At 38.3% G+C, this 20,889-nt stretch overlaps 1 protein-coding gene across 18 annotated transcripts in view; it reads right to left on the bottom strand.

The window, feature by feature from the left end:
* Positions 1 to 20,889, bottom strand: part of NRG1 (neuregulin 1) — a 1,128,445-nt gene that overhangs the window by 8,327 nt on the left and 1,099,229 nt on the right. For 8 of the 18 annotated variants that reach the window (XM_063607166.1, XM_063607167.1, XM_063607168.1 and 5 more), the window contains 5 exons: positions 14,137 to 14,160; positions 9,248 to 9,350; positions 7,203 to 7,329; positions 4,297 to 4,427; positions 3,329 to 3,535 (listed from right to left, as the gene is read on the bottom strand). In XM_063607166.1, coding sequence (XP_063463236.1) covers positions 3,329 to 3,535; positions 4,297 to 4,427; positions 7,203 to 7,329; positions 9,248 to 9,350; positions 14,137 to 14,160 — 592 coding nt within the window. Of the gene's footprint in view, positions 1 to 361; positions 502 to 3,328; positions 3,536 to 4,296; positions 4,428 to 7,202; positions 7,330 to 9,247; positions 9,351 to 14,136; positions 14,161 to 20,889 lie in introns of those variants that run through there. The other 10 variants (XM_055116444.2, XM_008956177.4, XM_003830757.5 and 7 more) reach the window with 3 other exon arrangements.

Genomic DNA, 20,889 nt, shown 5'->3' with positions numbered 1-20,889 from the left:
TGTGGTGCAATAAGAGGCACATAGCAGGGAAGGTAAGGGGACAGAGTTCACGATATTATATCATCAGAGAACAGAGAATTTCTATTCATTGTAGGCTGCTCAATTATTTAGGCTAGGAAATTCCACACCCTTGGAATCGAAAATTAGGTAGCCAAGAGTTTCCTCACAGGAGTGCATGCAAAGATCAGCTAAATTGCCTAGCTCATCAAAGCTTTTGGGATTTTCAATCTCATCACAATTATAAATAATGGCATATGAGCCAAGACAAGAAGGCATTAGGTCCTGGAAACCTCTCAGCTTATATAAGGACCAAGGCTCAGGGATTCGGAAGGGAAAGAAGTATTACTTAAATACTATACCTTCCTAAAGGCCAAGGGGTCTTAGAGAATGAAGCCCAAATGGGGAATGGAAGAAGATCTAAGATGAGTTGCTGATAGCTGGATCTGCATGCATTTGGATCTGTGTGCCTTGTTTCTCCTTAGCTCAGCTATAAGGTTATGTCTTATGAAAAAAAAAGAGCATAGTAACTTAGATTTATTCCTGACAACAGTGTCATACATTTGTGTGCTTTTCATTTTTTCCATGAAATGCAACTAGTTAACATTCAATTTGGAACTATCCATCCCAGTGTCCAACAAACACAGTCAAAGGTAAGCCTGAGAGAACCTAATTTGGCTTCACAGTTACCACAATGGAGGTTATGTCCAATCTTTGGTCTATCTCTCTTCCAAAACCCACAGCTATATCAGTCTTTGGTCAATCTCTTTCATGATGCCTCAAGGGTTGGCTGTACCCTGTTACCTTCTATCATGTTATGTCTGATAATGCTCAGTGACTCTTGCCATTAGGCCACCGAGCACACTGTTTTCACCACACCATGCTTTCTTCCCCCACTATAAGAAGTCCTGACTTTTGGCACTGAGGAAGACGTGGCTTATTCAGAGTCACATTTCTCAGCTTTTGATAAAAAATGCTACCAATGCACAACACTAAATGACTCTTTTCTTCACACTGGCATTCACAGAGTCTAATTTGACGTGACCTGAAATGACATGGAATGCCATCATCTGAACTCTTGCTAACAGGAACGGAAAACGTATGAACCTCCCTGCTTCTCCCGGAGTCACAGTGATACAGACGTGAGAGCTAGCTGCCTCTAAACTGGGAACGTGCCTGAGAAATTGAAATATGTGGGCCTTGAGTCTTCAAACTTTTGGCTTTGGGGGTACTTAAATTAAGCTCTCTGAGAAATGCTAATTTAAATTCAACCAACATATAAAAGTGATTCATCTTTTCTCTCCATAATCTCTAGGTTCAGGAATATTTCGTAGTCCTAGATATCATCTAGAAGCCCAGCACAGTGGGGAAATGTCAACATTTAAGGATAAATATCACTTGTAGTGATGAAGAATGATTTCATCTCTAACTTCCTTTTCATGTTTCAAAAAACAATTGAAACAGAATGGATAGACTTCCTTAATACATAAAAAAAATATGAATTTAAGACTAAAGTTTTAAAACAGTTTAAACCCTGCCTACTTTTTCATAGATTGGTTGCAGGGAAACATCTGATTTCATAAATTCCATAACGTTCTAAAATATCATTTTTGGGGAAAGGCCCTTGAAGAAGTAACCAACAGGCTTGCAAGTCCAGAATGTGTGGTTTTTTTTTTTTTTTTTTTTTTTTTTTTGAGGCGGAGTCTTGCTCTGTTGCCTAGGCTGGAGTACAGTGGCACCATCTCAGCTCACTGCAGCCTCCGCCTCCTGGGTTCAAGCAATTCTCCTGCCTCAGCCTCCCTAGTAGCTGGGACTACAGGTGAGCACCACCATACCCAGCTAATTTTTGTATTTTTAGTAGAGATGGGGTTTCACCATGTTGGCCAGGATGGTCTTGATCTCCTGACCTCGTGATCTACCCACCTCAGCCTCCCAAAGTGCTGGGATTAGAGGCGTGAGCCACCGCGCCCAGCCTGTCATTTTTTATTGTAAGTACTCCCCAGTCCATGAGTGGAAAGAGTCTATGAAAGTCATCCCTACCCATGGAACTACCACGTAAGTATGAATTCGACATTATGTAAACCTTTCAGTAAATGGTCAAGGATTAGACTAAGATGACAATAAAATAAAATAAAATAAAATAAAATAAAATAAAATAAAATAAAATAAAATAAAACTCAGCGGACTTGCAAACGAACAGGTAATAGCTTACCTCTGATTTCATAAATTCCACAAAGTTCTAAAATATCATTTTGAAGGAAAGGCCCTTGGAAAAGTAAGCAACAGGCCTTCAAGCCCAGAATGTGTTATTTTATTGGAAGTACTTCCCAGTCCAAGAGTGGAAAGACTCTATCAAAGTCATCTCCTCCCATGTAACTACCACATAAGTGTGGATTTGACATTATGTAAACCTTTTAGTAAATGGTCAAAGATTAGCCTGAGATGACAATAAAATAAAGTAAAACCCAGCAGACTTGCAAACAAATAGGAACAGGTAACAGCTTACTGATGGGCTAGAAATACCGGTCATCTTCCAGCTCAGGTGAAAATGGAGAAAGAGAATCTATGAATTCAATATTACTATTTAATATCTCTTTGTTTACTTTCCTCCATTCTTCATTTTACCTTTGCTATAACTCCCCCAACCCAACCCAATCTCCTCAAAGGAAAGCCAAAACATTCTGGAATAAAGGGCCATCTTGAAGGCAGTATCTGCTTTGAAAACAACTCGTGAAGACTGCCAGACGCAGCATCCAAGAGATTTATTTATTCATCCCTTCTTGGAATTTCATAAAATAGATACTATAGGGTGGAGGGCAAGCAGTTGCCCCCCATGACATTCAGCAATGACATAGCCCTTGATTTGACTTAACTGAGGCTGGAAGGTAAGACAGGGTTAGCAGATAAGAACACGAGGCCAGCTCGACCACCGAATCAGAGTTTGGATAACTGGCAAATTGGAATTATAGAAGGGTCCTTATCAAGCATTGATGCCATCTCTCTAATGTTACAACTGAGGACACCGAGACCCCGAGTGGGTCTGAGCCCATGGCCAGAGCTGGAAACTCCATGTGCTGCACCTTCCGCATCAAAGCATCCCAGCATTTTAAGAGTCTGTTGCCTGTCAGTCACTGGGACGACGAGAGAAGCTCAGAAGAAATAAGTTCCGTCAAACAAAGAGATGACTTCATCAACTAGGAGCACTCCTAGAACAGGTAACTGCCGCCCCTTATTCTGATTAGAGTAGATTTCCTGAGGTGAGACCGCAGGTGCTCACGGGGATTCTCTGACTGAGTTTCTCCTCTGCAGTAGCTTTGCCCTTCGGTTTTACCTTTCACTATGAGGAGAGTCTCGGTAGGAATCAGGGGTTTCTCTGGCATGCCTGAGGAAGCTGTTACATTCACGAGGGCCTCCTGTGCCATTAAGACGTCCTCTTGGGCCCCCAGTTGGGCTACTGTGCCTACTGTTTTCTACGGATGACATCACGATTACAGAGTGGCTTTCGGAAAGGATGCTTTCAGTGTGTCCGTTGCTCCAGCTGCGGAGGAAATGGGAGAGACAATCAGATATTTCGTGCAAAAATTATATGCAAAAAATGGAAATGAAAGGAATGGATTCTGACAAATGTTTCAAACTACTGATGCACCCGGAGCTCACTGTAACATCACTTGTCTCCGAATAGAATCGCCACAAAGGTAATTTGCTATAGAGAGGATCTTGATTCAGATTGGCTTTGTAAGGGTAAGTATATTCACTTGTTCATTCATTCAATAAATATTTTCGAATGCCACTCCTCAGTATATAATTATAATCTCTCTGTTCTTGAGTGGCTTAGATTAAAGAAACATTTCCTTGTATGAGCTACATTTGGAGATCTAGTGTTGGTCTTGGTAGAGTAAGTGCACTCAGGTGGGGATCACCAGGGCATTTGAGAATTTAGGGTTCCACTATTTAACCAATTCTCATGTGCATTTCCCAGGGCAATCCAATTACTGAAAGAAACTGACTTCTAAGTATTTTGCAGAGCCAAAGACAGACTTGTCCCAGTGTAGCAATTCGGTGAGTAGCAGGGCATGAGTAAAGACAATCTCAGGAATGGGAAACAACGGCCCTGTGGAGTTACCTAATTGAGGTTCAAATTTATGCAGGAATTAAGGGCAAAGCCAGTTGATTTTCAAAATCTGTTGCTGCCCAAAGACCATCCATTTCACTGCCTCCTTTCTTAGGCAGGGATATCAAAAGGCAATGTGCAACAATTCATTCTGAGAGAAAAGCCGTGGAATTTTTAAATTCTCATACCTGTGGCTAGGAGTCTGGGTGACAGTAGTGGAGTGATGGGCTGTGGAAGTATAGTGACTGGTGGAAAAGGATGTCTCTGCTTCTCTCTCAACAATATGCTCACTGGAGATGACGTTTTTAGATACGTATTGCTGGATAAACAAAGAGACACAACTTGAAGATTCATGTAGATTCATGTCAATCAAAGCACTAATATTGTCATGTAAATAAAAACGCTAACACTGTCACAAACACACAAATCTATTTTTGTACAGCTGATTTGTAATAAATTCCATTTCCCCAATGGCCAGGTGGAAAATCCTGTCCTGGCTACTGTGGCTTTTAGATTAGATGAATAGAGTTAAAAAAAAAAATACTCTCTGGATGTGCATCCAATGTACGGCCCATCATCCCAACTACATTTTATCAGCAAAAGTCCTATTTCTTCTATTTTATTTTAAATTAATAATATGACTAGAATTCCATACAAATATCCATCCAATATTCATTTGTTTCATGGTATTGCAAGGTGAAGAAGGCTAAATGCAATTTGAAATAGAAGCAGACAGGTGGTTTGCATAATTTCAAATTTCAAAGCACTAGAAAAAAATATTCAAAATCTCTATATTTTGGGCCTACCTTTCTTCTTCCATTTCCTAGTGCCCATGTTGCCCTACTAATGTCACTGAAATGTTTAACTTGTTAGCAGTGGTAGGGCTAACAAGGCTACTGATAAGGGACTTAACAATTGTTGTCAATGCACACATCTTGACAAAGCACATAATATATGGAGGACATTTCTATTTAATGCAGGTAGATTCTACTTTTCTCTCTTTCTTCTTTCTTTCTCTTTCTTTTCTTTTCTTCTCCTTTTTTTTTTTTTTTTTGAGATGGAGTCTCACTCAGTTGCCCAGGCCAGAGAGCAGTGGTGCAATCTCAGCTCACTGCAACCTCCACCTCCCGGTTCAAGCGATTCTCCTGCCTCAGCCTCCCGAGTAGTTGGGATTACAGGCATATGCCACCATGCCCAGCTAATTTTTGTATTTTTAGCAGAGATGGGGTTTCACCACATTGGCCAGGCTGGTCTTAAACTCCTGACCTCAGGTGATCCATCTGCCTCCCAAAGTGCTGGCATTACAGGTGTGAGCCACCGTGCCTAGTCAGAGTCTACTTTATTTTCATCAGCAAACCACAGTAGTTTTTACTGTTTCTATTAGGGAGGGAGGCCCCTTTTTGAAGTTGTGTTTTAATTGCTGTTAGTATTTATACCAAATTGAGTTAAATAATAGGAAAACCAATAGAAAGGAATACTCTTTGATGAAATAAGGCACTTTATAATCTGACGGTCTGTGGGCTCTAAATATATTCAGGGAGATCCAAAAATATACAGCTTGAATTATGCTTGAAACTCTAGCTGGTTCTCTTAGTGGAAAGGCTATTCCATGTGGATCTTCCTGGGAAGTACAGCTAGCTTGACTTAAGGAAAGGATACACAGTGACCTACTTCTAGTCCCTGAACCATTTCACTACTGCTTTTTGGAAGGCAACATAAGCTCAGTGAATCTAATGAAAAAAATACTTAACAATTATTGAACACTCACTAAATGCCACTAGGCTAAGTGTTTTATGCAAATTACCTTATTCAAGGCTCACAAGGAGTCTCTGAAGTAGGTATGATTTTTAGGTCTGTTTTTATATTGAAGAAATAAGGTTGAGAAAAGTTAAAGCCCAAAGATGCACAATGTGAGCAGTAAATGTAATCTAGGCAGTCATTCTACCATTTATATATTATAACATGCAGAGTGACAGATTATAGTTCCTTTTGTAGTGAATATCGTTATCAAATGTGGAGAACATTGTGATGAACACTGTTAGAGGGTGAAAAAGCAACAGAGTGTGTTAACCTATAAGCACCTTGCTCCAACAAAGTCTCGAAGGTTTTTGCTACAAGACTTGCTGATAGTTTAGTAAACACCAACTCTGTAGTTGGGTCTATGATATATCTGTTCCATTCAAAATATGCCTTTTTCTATAGGATAGAAAATGGTACTACAATATAAGCTTCAAGCTTTGTGTATTAAAAAAACCATACATCAGAGCAATAATTTGAAAACAAGAAGGATGATGCTGGAATATAAAGAGCAATACTCCAAAAGCCAAGAGATGCTGCGGCTCTGGCCCTTATCTGTAAAAAGAAAAAGAGAGATTTGAAAGATAATATCTTCAAACTCTCCAGAACCTAATATTCTATGATCTAGTTGTATTTAAAAAACTGAATGCTGAGTGTTTGGTACAGTATGAAAAAAATATTTTAATGATTATGGATATATTTCATCTGGAGGGCTTGACATCATTTAGAAAGGGCCAGGGAAGAAGCTGGCATGACACTCTTCTTTTGCTACTGAGAAGGGTGTTTGATAAGTCACTTGACCTTTCCACGCCCTAAAGGAAATCAGAATCCTTTGGAAATCATAACCAGTAAATCATCAGGCACTGTGAATTGCCCTAAGAAAATAACTCTAAAGCTCTTTGCTCAGTTATCTGTACTAATCAGTTACAGAATGGAGTAGCCTGTATTTCCAAGTTATATATGAAAACATTCTTTTTGATTATCGTACTATTAAATTTGTTTTCTCCCCACTCTCTCCACGCAAGCCCCAGCTATGGCCTCCTTGCAGAACAAACCCAACACTATTATTCCAACCCCTTAATGAACACTTTATAAGAGGAAATGTGCTGATTTTACAGTAACCAAATCCACTTTTAAAAATGTTCCCATTATTTTCTCCTGGCAAAAACCTGGATTCCTGGAAGCCATGGTGATTAATGGCAGCAGCTAAAAGCTTAAGAGCTTTTGAAAATAAACTTCAAGGCGTCTGAACAAAGGAGAGAGGCTCAGTTTTTTCCACTGGCCAGAGTCAACGTACATTCACCAGCTGGACATTCTCGGGGGGTGGGTTAGGATGGTGAGGCCCATTGGCAATGTTCATCATATTGTTTCGTTCAGACCGAAGGCTCTGCCGAAGACGGTCATGAAGCTTTTTCCGCTGTTTCCTGGACATAAGAAAGGGAGCATTTATTTTTTTCGATTATTTTCACTTCATAGTAGAGCCAAGTCTTTATTCTACCAACATCTATGAGTAGCTCAAGGCAGTAGACTGGTGATGAGGAAGAGGGAAGGGAGTGTGTCCACTGTATCCCAGAATAAGTGAAACCACACATCCTTACCAAACAGATTTTAAAAGCCACCTGGGATTCTTATGGAAATTTAGCTGTTTTACTGAGAGACAAGAAAAAAATAGGATAACACAAATAACTTGATAATTGACTAAAATCACAAATTTCCTAATCAATCCATCTTTGCCTAAGTCTTACAAATGGACACTTATTTGTCTTAGATAATAATTTGTGCTGGGCTGGGTGCGGTGGCTCATTCCTGTAAGCTTAGCACTTTTGGAGGCAAAGGCAAGAGAATTAATTGAGTCCAAGAGTTTGAGACTAGCCTGGGCAACATGGAGAAGTCCTGTCTCTACAAAAAATACAAAAATTAGCCGGGCTGGTGGCGTGCACCTGTCATCCCAGCTACTCGGGAGGCTGAGGCATGAGCATCACTTGAACGAGGGAGGGGGAGGTTGCAGTGAGCTGAGATTGTGCTACTGCACTCTAGCCTGGGTGAAAGAGCCAGATTCTGTCTAAAAAAAAAAAAAAAAAAAAAAAAAAAAAAGCATTTATAGCTTTTCCTGGGGTCTCTTAAGAAAATGAACTGAGTTTTGAATATACACAGTTAGCATGTTTGTGAGTGTATCCCATGTATACGCGTGAGAATGTGGACATATTTTGCCAGCGGATTTTGGCACAATCGTAACATGTTCCTACTCTGGTAACGCTTTTTGTGCAATTAGGCAGCGAATATTGAGATGGAATCTAATGAGACTCACCAGGTCGACTCCAGGAAGGCTTATCTCTATCCCTTAATTCTGGCAACACACTAAATCATGGGATATTGACAAAATACAATCTATGCTTTGGATTTTGTGGCATAAAAGCATATTATTTTTCTTCCTCAATGCAACATTCAGATTATGAAATATTCCCATGGATGGTTTGGCAACAGAGTATTGTGCAGCAACATTTTTTCAAAAACCTTGTTAATTTAACATATTAGGCTTGAAATGTAAGTTATATGTAGGAGAGAAAAGTGAAGAGAATCCATGTCACATAGTAATTGAATTTGTTAATATGGACCAAACTTCAAGACCAAACATAGGGAACCCAAATCTATTCTAATGTTTTCTCTCTTATGTTTTCAAAGAAAGTTTTGCTTGATTTTCCTCCCCTGAGATTCCTTTTTTACATGTCAGGCTGTGAGAGCATTCATACTGGCAACCTAATTAGATAGAATTTAAAAATAATAATAATAATCACTATAACTCAGAAAACTGCATTTCAGATACCACGAAAGGTTTCCTTTATCTCGTAATTTTCAGTGTAAATTGGATTTGTTCTCAGTAGTCCTTTGAACTGAAGGTACTACTGCACCCTGAATGCAGTCAGTCTCTAACTCATAGAAGTTTTTCTAGGTGCAAGTTAGTTTCTTTTGGGGATAACTTAATTATACTAAAGCCCTCAAATGGACTTCTGGTACCCTCTCTCTCCTTTTAGAATGAGGTGCCTTCATTCTGTCCCACCCACACACATACCTTCCATACAAGCCTGTCCCTCCAGGCCTTTATCCACTCAGGGGCTGTGGTCATTGAACAGAAATCTTTACACGAATAGGCAAACAGCTTTCTATTTCTCTGTTTAGGAGACATCCTCAAAATGGATTATTCAGAGGAAATAATCTCCCCCTGCCCCTCCTTTTTTTTTTATCCCCAAGACTAGGCTGTGGAGCTCAGATTCTGCAAAGCCCTGGCCATCTAAGCTGTCTCTGCATGAAGGAGAGAGAAAGGCATGGAGAAAGAAGGTTTACTTGGTTTTGCAGTAGGCCACCACACACATGATGCCGACCACAAGGAGGGCGATGCAGATGCCGGTTATGGTCAGCACTCTCTTCTGGTACAGCTCCTCCGCCTCTGGAAAGGGATGAGAGCAGATGTCATCACAGGTCACTTCCACTTGCCAGGACTGACTACAACCAAACAGTGGGCATGCTGCATGACATTGTCCATGTTCACAAGAAAATAAATACATGACAATTCTTTACATTTACACACATAGCTAAGGTACAACATGCTCTGCACTATGCTTTGAACATAAATATAAAAAAGCCAGCTGGGGCCATTTACAATACAAATATTATACTCAGAAATTACTTCTAATTATAAGCTATAGAGATATATATAGTTGATAGTATGGAAATCATAAACATTAATTATAAAATAACTATTTGGTTAAAACTCTGTAGTTTTATTTTTTTTTGTAGTCTCTTGCAAAATAAAATATAAAAAGCTCTTGCAAAGACAACAGGAATCAACACCAATTAAAGGAGATGGAATTGGCATCACTGGGCGCCCCCCACTTCCTCCTTCCTCCCCTCTTTATCCCTCAGCCCCTGGCCTTTTTGTATTTCCCAGATATTTTATATCATCACTTTATATCCAGTGGTCTTTACAAAGAGTCATTTCTAACTTAAATATATTAAATTCAAAGACATTTGCAAACATGAACTTGGCTTGTAGTTAACTAGTAAATTGAGTCAGGCTCTCTGTGATTTAACAGTAAAATGTGAACACAAGAAGCAATACAATATGAGGTAGCAGGGCACTGTATCAAAGAAAATCCTATGTGATGGGTAGGACAGTTATGGGCTCAAATGGTGACTTGTCCTTTGGAAGACAATTCTAATTACTCCACCAATTGTACTTAGGAACAAGTTTTATTTGTCCAAAGAGGTCACCAGTACAAATGATGTGTGACTTGGAATAGAGTGCACATTCCTACGTTGGCCAACTTGGCAAATGAGCTAATGTAGATTATACTAAGGAAATGTGACACTTAGAACTTTGAACCAAAGATACTACTGCACCCAAAATGCGATCAGTCTCTAATTCATAGAAGTTTTTCTATTTGCGAGTTAGTTTCTTTGGGGGATAAGTTGATTATACTAAGGTAGGTCAGGTTCTTAACAAGATTTGCTGATTTAATAGGGACTCTGATCCCTAAGGACCTGAGCTTCCAGTGAGTCTAATTACATTTATTGGAAGATCTTCACAAGTTCACTCAGAAAGAGAACTCAACTGGTATGAAATAAGCAGTGTAAGCTGTTCACTTGCCATTATGATCAATAAATTGGTCAAGAACTGGGGAATACTGTACAAACAGAGCTGACTATTCTGGACATCAACAAGGGAACCTCAAAGCATATTTCCATATTACATCTGCAGTGGCACAACTACACCTTTAACTACACCTTTTTCTCTTTTGAGAGAGGGCAGCTTGCAGGAAGTTTTCTTGAAATGAAAAAGTGAATTTTAATTTCTAGGATACAGTGGACCTTATCATGAAACAAAACATTTCCTACAAGCCGAGCCCATGATAATCAAATTCCAGTAAACAGGTCAAGAACATTGTCAAATCAAATTAATATAGCACTGATTATTAACAGGAGGAGAAGGAAAAGAGAAGTCAGTGGGTAAAGGACTAGAATGCTGCATAGATTATACAAAAACAAATCAAAAGGGTTGGAGGTGGAAAGGAAAAACAAACCAAGAGGACAGACAGACTGACAGAATGACAGAGAGACCAAGGAAGGGAAAACAAGGTTAAAAGTTAAGGAGCCATCTGAAGTCCCTGGCACAGCATGCCTGATACTAAGGGAGGAAAAATAAAGAAAGAAAAGAAAACCAGAGGGAGGAAATGCTTGGGTGGGAAGAAAAGGTGGATGCAAAGTTGGAAGGGTCATTCCATACAGCATAACTCCTAATCTAAGCTAGCAGTCATGTGGAAGCCACAATTAGAAAGCGAAGCGGCTGGTGCATTGCGGTGAAACAATGCACCAGGAGATATTGAGTTGGTATCACGGATTTTGTGTGCAGCAAAAGTCAGATGAGGACATGGAATGTGAGTGCTTATATGTTAATTGCGTATGCCTGCTGCCTCCCCTCCCCCATAGCCACAGGACAGGGAATTAATTTCTATGGGGTGTTATCTGGTTGAAGCTGCTGCTGTAGCCTCTCTTCCTGATCTTGGTATCCTGATCAGGTTTTAGGATACATGTCTAAGAAGCAGAGCTGTCACCCCACTGGTCCTTCTCTCCCTGGGACCCAGGACGCAGAGCACAGCTCCCTGGGCTGTGATGAGTTGGTGAAGAAATAGGAGTGTAGGTATTATTGACAAGAGATGAAGGCCCTGTATGATTGTCCTCTTTTCCTTCCTCTATTGTTTTCTTCTTTGAAGATGGGCAAGCCTGTGGTTATTCTTGTCTACTGACATCTTAACATCCTATCTTTAGAAAGAAGCTGGGAAACTGCTTCTGCAAACTTCAAAAATGGGGACATGGACAAGGGCTAAATGGGAAAAAGGAATCATGCATACTCTCAGGGATTCTTGGGACAAGTTGTCTTTTGGTTGTTGTTAATTACAGAAGAATAGATTGAGCTGCGTTTGGAAACATATGGTGCATGATGATGGGTGCATTTTTCTATGCAGTGTAGGAAGACACACATTTTCCAGTAAAATGATCATTTCATGGAAATAAAGAGGTAGCTCAGTAAAGGCCAAAGGGTAATGTAACAGCACTAGAATGAGCTGATTCAAGCGAAGGCCCATAGAATACAGACGTGGGATTAAAATCTTATATTCACATCAGCATTGACCAGATGCACTACAACCCTTATCCTCATTGCTATTTGAATTTTTCATGGTTTGGCTCAATCAGGTGATCCCACACTATGAATGTGATCAAGGAAAAATACTTGGTGAAAAATAATACAAACAATGGATTCTTTAACCTCTTTTTTCCCCATATTAATTTTTTTCTTATGTGTCAGGTCAACTGGGGAAGAGCAAATTAGAGACAGACAGGGCTAAAAACAAGAGTCCGTCATTCCGATCGGTGGGTCTGTCTCTCAATGAGCACAAATGCCCCAGAGTCTTCATGGTTTGGCTGGACTAACATGTTTCCAGATCAAGCACATTTTTCAGTCTGATCTGGCCTGGCCAAGAAACAGAGCCCTTACCTTTCTGAGTTGTACTTGACCTTTAAGGTCTGATTTTCCTGAAGGATGCAATGTTCTGGTTTAGTACACCGGCAAGCCTGGAACTATGAGCCTCTGGAAACTGTACCTTTGAGAAGCATGCAGATAGCAGCCCCCTGTGTCTTTTCTAACCCATAGAAGATCTTACTGAGGGGGAAGTTATATATCTCAACTGTCTTTCACTTTACTGTTGGGGACAGAAACAATACATTCTATAGTCAGACCCTCCAGCTATAAAAATGAGAAATATGCTATTAAGGATAGAAGGGTATGGGGTAATGGTAGAATTTTTTCCCTCCCTGCAGGATAGGCCAATAATCCATTTCATAAGTGGGACAATTTTTTTTTTCCCCGAGGGAAGAAACTCCAGTAGATAGCTCCCCTCAGTACACAACGTGCTCCCTAGTAATAGAGGTGCTCCCCCTTGTGTTTCTCCCTCTTGGGAGATGTTCTGCGAGGCACAAAGGCCCATTCACGTGCACCTAGGGGCTTCTCATCAAATTGATAGTTTACTCCTTATTTTTTTTTTGTTTTTTTGAGGAAGAAATGGGCAACCCATTGAGCAATCCCTGTAGCTGCTAGAGCTTGCAACTGCCTCATTTCCCGCAAAGTCTGGAAACTACATTATGTCCAGCCTGTGATGTTATCATCCAAAAGAAGGCAGCAGCTGTAGGATACCCCTGCTGCATGATGTCCCTGAAGCCAGCTGGATGGGGACCAGATATTCTGTGAATCAGGACATTGTGTCACTGACCCAACCATGGTCCGGGACTGCAGGCAGCATTGAAAAAGACTGACTGGCCTGGCCCTGTGGAGTCTCTGGGAAGGTAGCACAGCTCCTTACTCCCCAGAGACTGGTCTTCAATCCCAACTATGTAGGATGAAGGCCTTCCAAAAAAGTGTGTCCAAATTTTGTATACTCATATATTTTTCTTTTACTTTGACAGTGTGAAATTTTCTATTTGATTACTTGTCTGGATAATCTTCATGACTCAAATTTAATTCCATTACCACTGGAATCTCCACCTAAAATAGCACAAGGCTGCTTTCTTTCTGTTTTCTATTTCCTTCTTATAAGATAATGAAGTTGACTAGGGTGGTGCTTGAGTATCTCCAGAAAATCTGAGTAATTCAAGTCTGTGCATTTAATATTGTGTTGTAACGTAAGGGCTTTCTATATACATTACATTGTTTATATTAAATAGATGATTTTTACATTGTATGCCAAAAATCCTACCAGGCTAAGATGCTGTGTGTTTTTTAAGCAGATGGATTTTAAAAGCCTTTGTTCTCAGGTCTCTGAGTGGATTTCCCCTGTATCCTTTATGTGCTACTACTACTTACCCCAGCTTTTATATAACAGCAGAGCTAGAGCCAATCAGTGGGTTAAGCAGCGTGGGATATATGTGAATTTGCAGCAGGTGGGGTACTTTTAAACTCTAAGTGAAGGATGCTTAGGAATCTAAAACCTGCTGCACTCAGTAACATTTCAGTAAACTAATCATAGATTGAAGGCAGAGAAATCATTGTTATAGCTGTATGATCCCTTCTAAAGAAAAAGGAAATTAGTTAGGAACTGAAAGGTAAGAGTAGGAAGGGAAAAAGATTTCAGCTCATAGGCTCTAAATTCTGCAGGCTAAAAGGAATGATGATTGGTCCATACCCATAAATTCAATCCCAAGATGCTCTGCCAATGCAGAAAGTTGACAAAAAAAAAGAAAGAAAGGGAAAAAGTTTCAGAAAAGAGCAATACACTGCACTCCAAAACACATTACACATGACTATTATGGCTCTCTGTGCGTGCACATTGAACCAGACAAATGGTGTGTGGTTAAGAAGCAGTGCTCAGGTACGCCTCTGTGAGTTCACATAGGGAACGTCTCTTTTTATGAGGTGTGCAAAATACCAGCACACTGTGTCTTTATTAACCCTTAAAAGACCTTACTGAGGGAGAAGTTCTGTCGCTGAACTATCCCCTAAATTATTTCCTTGTGTGGGAATGGAAAGATTATCTTTATAATCAGAAAAGGCATTTGATACTATTTCATTCCTTTTTTTAAAAGGCAGAAGCAAAGTTCCAAGGAGGTGAATTTTATTTAATTAAATTAATTAATTAATTAATTTTTACCCAAAGACACCCATTGGCAGAGGCAGGAGCAGAAGCCAAGAGGATGGTAATTTGGTCTGAAAATGTTATCAGGTTGGACTTGGATTTTTGATTGTGGGTAGCTGGCCTCAAATACTTCTTGCTCATTGGTTATGTAATTATTTTCTTAGCTGTATCTCTTTTACTTCTTCTAATCTTCCACTTTCCTCATCACTTGTCTGTTTCATTCACAGAAAGCAACAAATGCTTCTGCCCCAAAACCCCAAACAGGGGCTTGGGACACTGGACACTCCTTCTAGTTTTTCTCATATAAGTTCTGTATGGCATAGGACAATTCTACGCCTCACTTTTTTCAAACTGTAAGGAAAAAAATAAGTGGGAAAGATCCAATTCCTAGGGTTTTTCATCTTATTACTCCTTTAAATCACAGAGAGCCAGTGAAATCACTTCTCCAGAATGCTGGACTCCCATGCACACAGCCACTTGGAGGACCTGCAGGGCTGCCCAGGGAAGTGGACTCAAAGGTATGAGCCAAGAGGCAGCAATCCTGGCAGCTGGGACTCCAGAGACTCCAGGATTGCAAGAACAGCAGAACCTGCAGAGGCTCCATTGAGGAAGTGGGGGAAAACAAGCCCCCCAAAAAATAAAAAATCTCCAGGGATGACACTTTTCATTCTCAAAACCAAAACTGATAATCAAATTTCATGATGCGGAAGGCTCTAGGACTTCCTTTATCTGTGTGTGTGTGTGTGTGTGTGTGCGCGCGCGCGTGTACATACGCCTATGTGTGTGGTCAAGAAGCAGGTTGGAAGGAGAGACAGCATATCAATGGAGATCTATGTTTTCTTTCTTTGATCACTGCCTCGAGAGATACAAGGGCTATTCAATGATATGGCAAGGTATCTCTTAAGTGTGAAAAAAATGCTGTGGAGGGGTGTTTCTCTTACAAAAACTTGCATTTGGGCATGGAAAAAGTACCTCATATAGAGAGGGAAAAAGCAGGAGATGAGTGTGCTGGAATCATCTTGGTTTCGGGTCCTGCCTCTGCCGTGGAACTTTTTAGTGACTTTGGACATGTTAATTTTTCATTAACAAAATATTTCTTATGCAAACACATGCCTCACTGGGCATGCCTGGGGAATAAAGGAGACATGAAATATGTTGGCAAACAGCAGAAGGGTTTAACAGCTTGGGTAGCAGACACATCAAGAGATGTACCCTGGGCCACTTACTGTATTCTCGTTAACTAGCCAGAAAAACTCTGTAAGCTCCGGGGATACTTGAAAACTTAAAAACTTGCTGCCCTTTAAGGAAATAAAGCTCCCCAGATTTTTTAAAGTATATATATATACACATATATGCACACAAACACATATATCAAAAAGTACACTGCATAACAAGGATAATGGGAAGCACTATATATAATAATTTCCTCTGCCTTGGGTCCAGTGTACACAAGCAAATAAGCTATATTTTTCATAAATTAAAAGCTAGGGGATTTAGTTACGATTAACTTGGTTGCACAATATTCACAGCAAAATAATTTATTCAAATCCAGATAAATTTCTCTTGCCTCTGTGCAACACTCAATTGGTCAAAAATTGGTCATTTTTTTTTCCCATTTGCTTTCTTAATACAAACTTTGGAACATCAACGTGAAAACATTCATTTTCCAAGGAAGTCAATAATAAATTTCCTTACTCATTTCCATGAAGGTGGGACCCAGATTTTCTTTCTAGAGCCCCCTCCCTTCTCTTGCCTTTTTCTCCTACCAGTCAGTAATAATTTAAGGGTTAAAATCAAGCGATGTCTACAGAAACTCTTTCCAGAGAGTCAGGACTCCATGCCTACATGAACACTGCTCATGATCTATATTAGTTGCATAGAAAGCTTGGTTAAGTCTTCAATAAAATTAGTAGCATGCCCATGCATACATATTACTGCATTTACAGTTTTATAGGTAAGTCTGTCAGCCTAACTATAATTTCATTTCACGGGAAGTCATTCATATCAGGCAGCTCCAATTTCAAATAATTCAATGGGAAATTGGTACTTAAAACTGGAATCTCTTCTGGCCATAAGCCCTAACAAGGAAACAAGCAGAGGGAACATGCATCAGTCATACTAGACCCAGAGCAAATAATGCTCTAATTCATTTTTACTATTGGTAGCTACATTTCTTTCATTGTGAGTCAAAAAAAAAAAAAAGCAGAATACACGAACACTTTTCATTTTATGAAAAGGTTATTACTTTCTATCTGTTCTACTTAATCTAATGTTGTCCTGGGCTCATTAAGAATCACATACTTCCTATTGAACTTCTGCCTAGCCACTACATTTTTCAAATTAAATTAATAATTCAAAAACACAAAGTTTACTGTAAACAATCTAGTTTCCTTTTCTACATGTGATTTCCTGCTGTGCTCTGAGCAATATAAAAAATTAATTTAAATCTAAAAGTCTTCAGAAACTATTAAATATTGACTCACGAATCCTTTGTCTTAGGATTTTATAATTGCTTGAGGAAAACTGATTAACCTGTAGGTTAATTTAAATTTTCATTTGCATTAAAGGAAAGAACAATAGAACAACTTTCTTTTACAAAAATTATATATCCATGCAATTGTGATTCCTGTTAAAATTTGAAGACATTTAGGATTTTTCTCTTTAACGTCTTGGGCCTGTTTATGCTAATCATCTCAAAGACTTAAAATCTTAAAGTCTTGACTTTCTGTACCGCTGAGATTTCGAAAGGAGTTCTGTCAATGCCAATTCTAAACAGGACCAATTTAGTGTCTGTCTTTTAATTTTAGACTTACCTTTATAAAATGGAGATACTGTTTTTTTTCACATATGCCAATCCGTAGTGTCACTGGGCCCTTTGAAATGTTAACAGGAGACTTTCTCCTTAGTTCCAAATTCCATGTGCACATAAGCACACTCACAAACACACACACAGTAAAATCTCACTAACACTTGGCTGGAATTTATGGCAATTTTGTCACAGGTGAAGTGTTCCTCTATTCCACTTTTAGCAAGATACATGTTTGATGAACAAGCATAATTTCAACAGGTTGCATTTAGAAATCCATGCAAATGATGGATGCACTAGTAACCTGTGATTCAAAACTACTTTTAAGGATATCTGCTAAATTTACTCAGTGTGAGAATGTTCCTAAAAGTTCTAAAATTACAATCTTTTAAAATATTCTAAATTTGAGCTATTCTATAATTAGGTCCTATGATATGTTAGTTTTCTATATGACATACCTGCTCTGTACTGCCCCTAACTATTGAAAGTGTGGGTGCTTTTTCTTTTTTCCTCCCTAAAATCTGTACATTGATTATGGAGTGCCTGTATACACACACATATGTGTGGACACACACACGAACACACACACACACACACACCCCCCACACCACATATCGATGAATACAATTTTTTTCAACTAGGAATTCTGTGTCAAGTTAGGTCAAATTTGAAGCTGACTAACCTTGACAATATTTTCCTAGAAAGTACTATAAATATAATGTTTTATTTCAAGGCAAATGACTGCCTTATAAAATATACATTTGTCCCTCTCTTTCATATTTTAAGTCAGTTTTTATAAATCAGTAAATGGCTCATTGGACATTCTGACCAGAATCACTGTATCAAGTCTGAATGATGTAAGTTTTATGTTAAACTTAAAAAATTATCTATTCTTTAGAATGTTATTTTTCAACTGAAAATGCAGTTTGGTAAGTTTTGAATGTTTCTCTTTGAAGCTGGGGACTATCTTTTCCCAGTTTGTGTTCAAAATTTATGTTTTCCAGACTTTAAGACTACAAACAATTAAATTTTAAAACGGTCACTATGGTGACATTCTCTATCTTTATTCTGGCTTTCATTGCTACTTGAACATAAAGTTCTTAGAGCAGCACAAATTTATTTTTCTGACTTCTATGTAGGGGTTTGCAGAGATAAAAATTGAAAAAACTCTCGGTAAGACAACACTGGAAAGCTATTTCTGATTGGAAGCTCTTGCTTTTCCAGACATGAGGCATCTCTGTTGCACAGCCATTACATATATTGTTCATAAATGTGCAATCAATCTTTGTTAAATCAGGTTAAATATGAATGCTGCTTTCCTGGATGTCGTCCAAAAGTGGCATTGAAAGCATACTAAAGAATTTATTTAAGGAATCACACTCTGAACTTCACAAACACATAGTGGTTATTTTAAAATGATATCTTCTGAAAAAGCAAACGGTCTAAAAGAGAAGTTGAAAATATTTTCTCTGGTTACTACTGTCAGATCTAACTACATAATTATGCTGGGAAATAGCTTCATTTTTAATGCTTTTATTTATATAGTGCCTGAACATTGCCTTCAAAGCACAGTAAAACTCTTAACACCAAAAATGTAAGAGTAACTTAATTAAGTGTTCAGAATTGTCATTAAAATCTAAAGTATGATTTTACTGCATTTATCTAGCCACATGGATTTGCTGAGTCTATGTTATTTAAATACAAATACACATTTCTAAGAGAAATGCTTTAAGGTATTAAATAACATTCTGTTTTTCCCTTTTATTTTTATTTTCTATCCTAGCTTTAAAAAATTAACTTAAAAATTAAATCAAGCTATTTGCTTTAGCTGTGGATAGAAAAATTCTCCCTACTAAATGCATATTACTTAAATGTTTGTGAATAAAGTGAAGGCTGTTTGGAAATTTTGCAATGCCAATTTACTAATTTTTCACAATAGAAAATGGCCTACGAAGTTGTCTTTGATATGTAGCCTATGTAAATAAATAAATACTACCTCCCTAAATAAATGATTGCACATTACGGGTCTAATCTTAACATTATACATTATAGAATTTATTCTGGAAACTTCTATGACTGTTAACAGGAATTACAGAAACTTATTCTCTGCATGCATCAGAACAAGGGTAAATCTGATTCTTTTAGGACCCCTAAATAACCAACTTACATCACTGTTTCTTATGTTAGGTGAATTTAAACTGCAGTAAGCTATGTGACATATTTTTCGGGGTGAGCAATTGACAATCTAAATCAGTGGTTGACAAATCCAGCCCACTGTCTGCTTTTGTAAATAAAGATTTAATGGAACACACCCATGCACATCAGTTGTATGCATTGTTTCCAGCTGTTTTCATGCTACAATAGTAGGTTTGAGTTGTTGTGACAGTGATGGTGTCACCACAAATCCTAAAATATTTGCTCTCTGAACCTTTACAGAAGAAAAATGCCATTCTTTCATCTACAAGGATAACTACATGATATGCATTTTAAATGCAATATTCTGAAAGCTCCAGGATCAGAAGTTATAAACCCAGTTCACAATAGGACAAATACATGGTTTGGTTTATATAATTATGTACAATGTGAATTGGGTCTTTTAGGAATGATGTTCAAAACTTCAGGAAGCCACGAACATCTATCCAAACTTCCCAGTTTTGCCTTAAGTTATTAAGTTTTATATATATATATGTTTTGCCTTAAGTTTTATATATATATATGTATATACACGCACACACATATATATATACAAACACATATTTATCCTATAGTTGAGTTGTTATATCTCAAAATAAATATTTAAACAAATAACAGTAACTATTTTATTCTAAATTACTTTTGAAACTAACATAAAGAAATGCTAACATAAATAAATAATTGTTTAAACTAGTGCCTGAATTACTTGTTCCCTAAGCAACATAAACAGAAGCCAGGATATCTCATTTGCTGTGAAATGTTTGTTTTTAATTTTCCTACTTGATGCTTTTTTAAAAAAATGCCTCAATGCAAACTGTTTGGTTAATGAAGAAAAACATCTGAACTCCTTTTATTATGTTTATTTGTGACAAATAACACATTCTGAATCAAAATTAACTTACCATCATTTCAAGTGCGTATCGGTTACAGCTTAGCAACACCCTTTTCAGGATGTGGTCATTGTATAAAGAAGATGGACTGTTCAGTAGAATGATTTTTATTTTATCAATAAAAGTGAGACTTTGAAATGCCTTTATTATCATTTCACTGCTTGATATTGACTATCAATTTGTATCACATCATTCAATATCAATTCCAGAAACATCCGGAGCCTCACACACCTATTAGTATCTCAGAGACAACTAGTCGCGAACAGAGGAAGTAATACAATTGCTTTTGTTAATGTTCTCATGCGACAGGCAGAGGCAGTCAATATTAGACCTGGTAAGACACATCTAGCTCTAGGTGGAATCTGAGGGGAGATGCAGCAACAAGAAAGCAGCACCAACTGAGCATGCTCCTAT

The sequence above is a fragment of the Pan paniscus genome, chromosome 7 (assembly GCF_029289425.2).
Source record: "Pan paniscus chromosome 7, NHGRI_mPanPan1-v2.0_pri, whole genome shotgun sequence".
In the NCBI taxonomy this organism is placed as follows: domain Eukaryota; kingdom Metazoa; phylum Chordata; class Mammalia; order Primates; family Hominidae; genus Pan; species Pan paniscus.
This window is presented reverse-complemented; position numbering and strand designations above follow the sequence as displayed.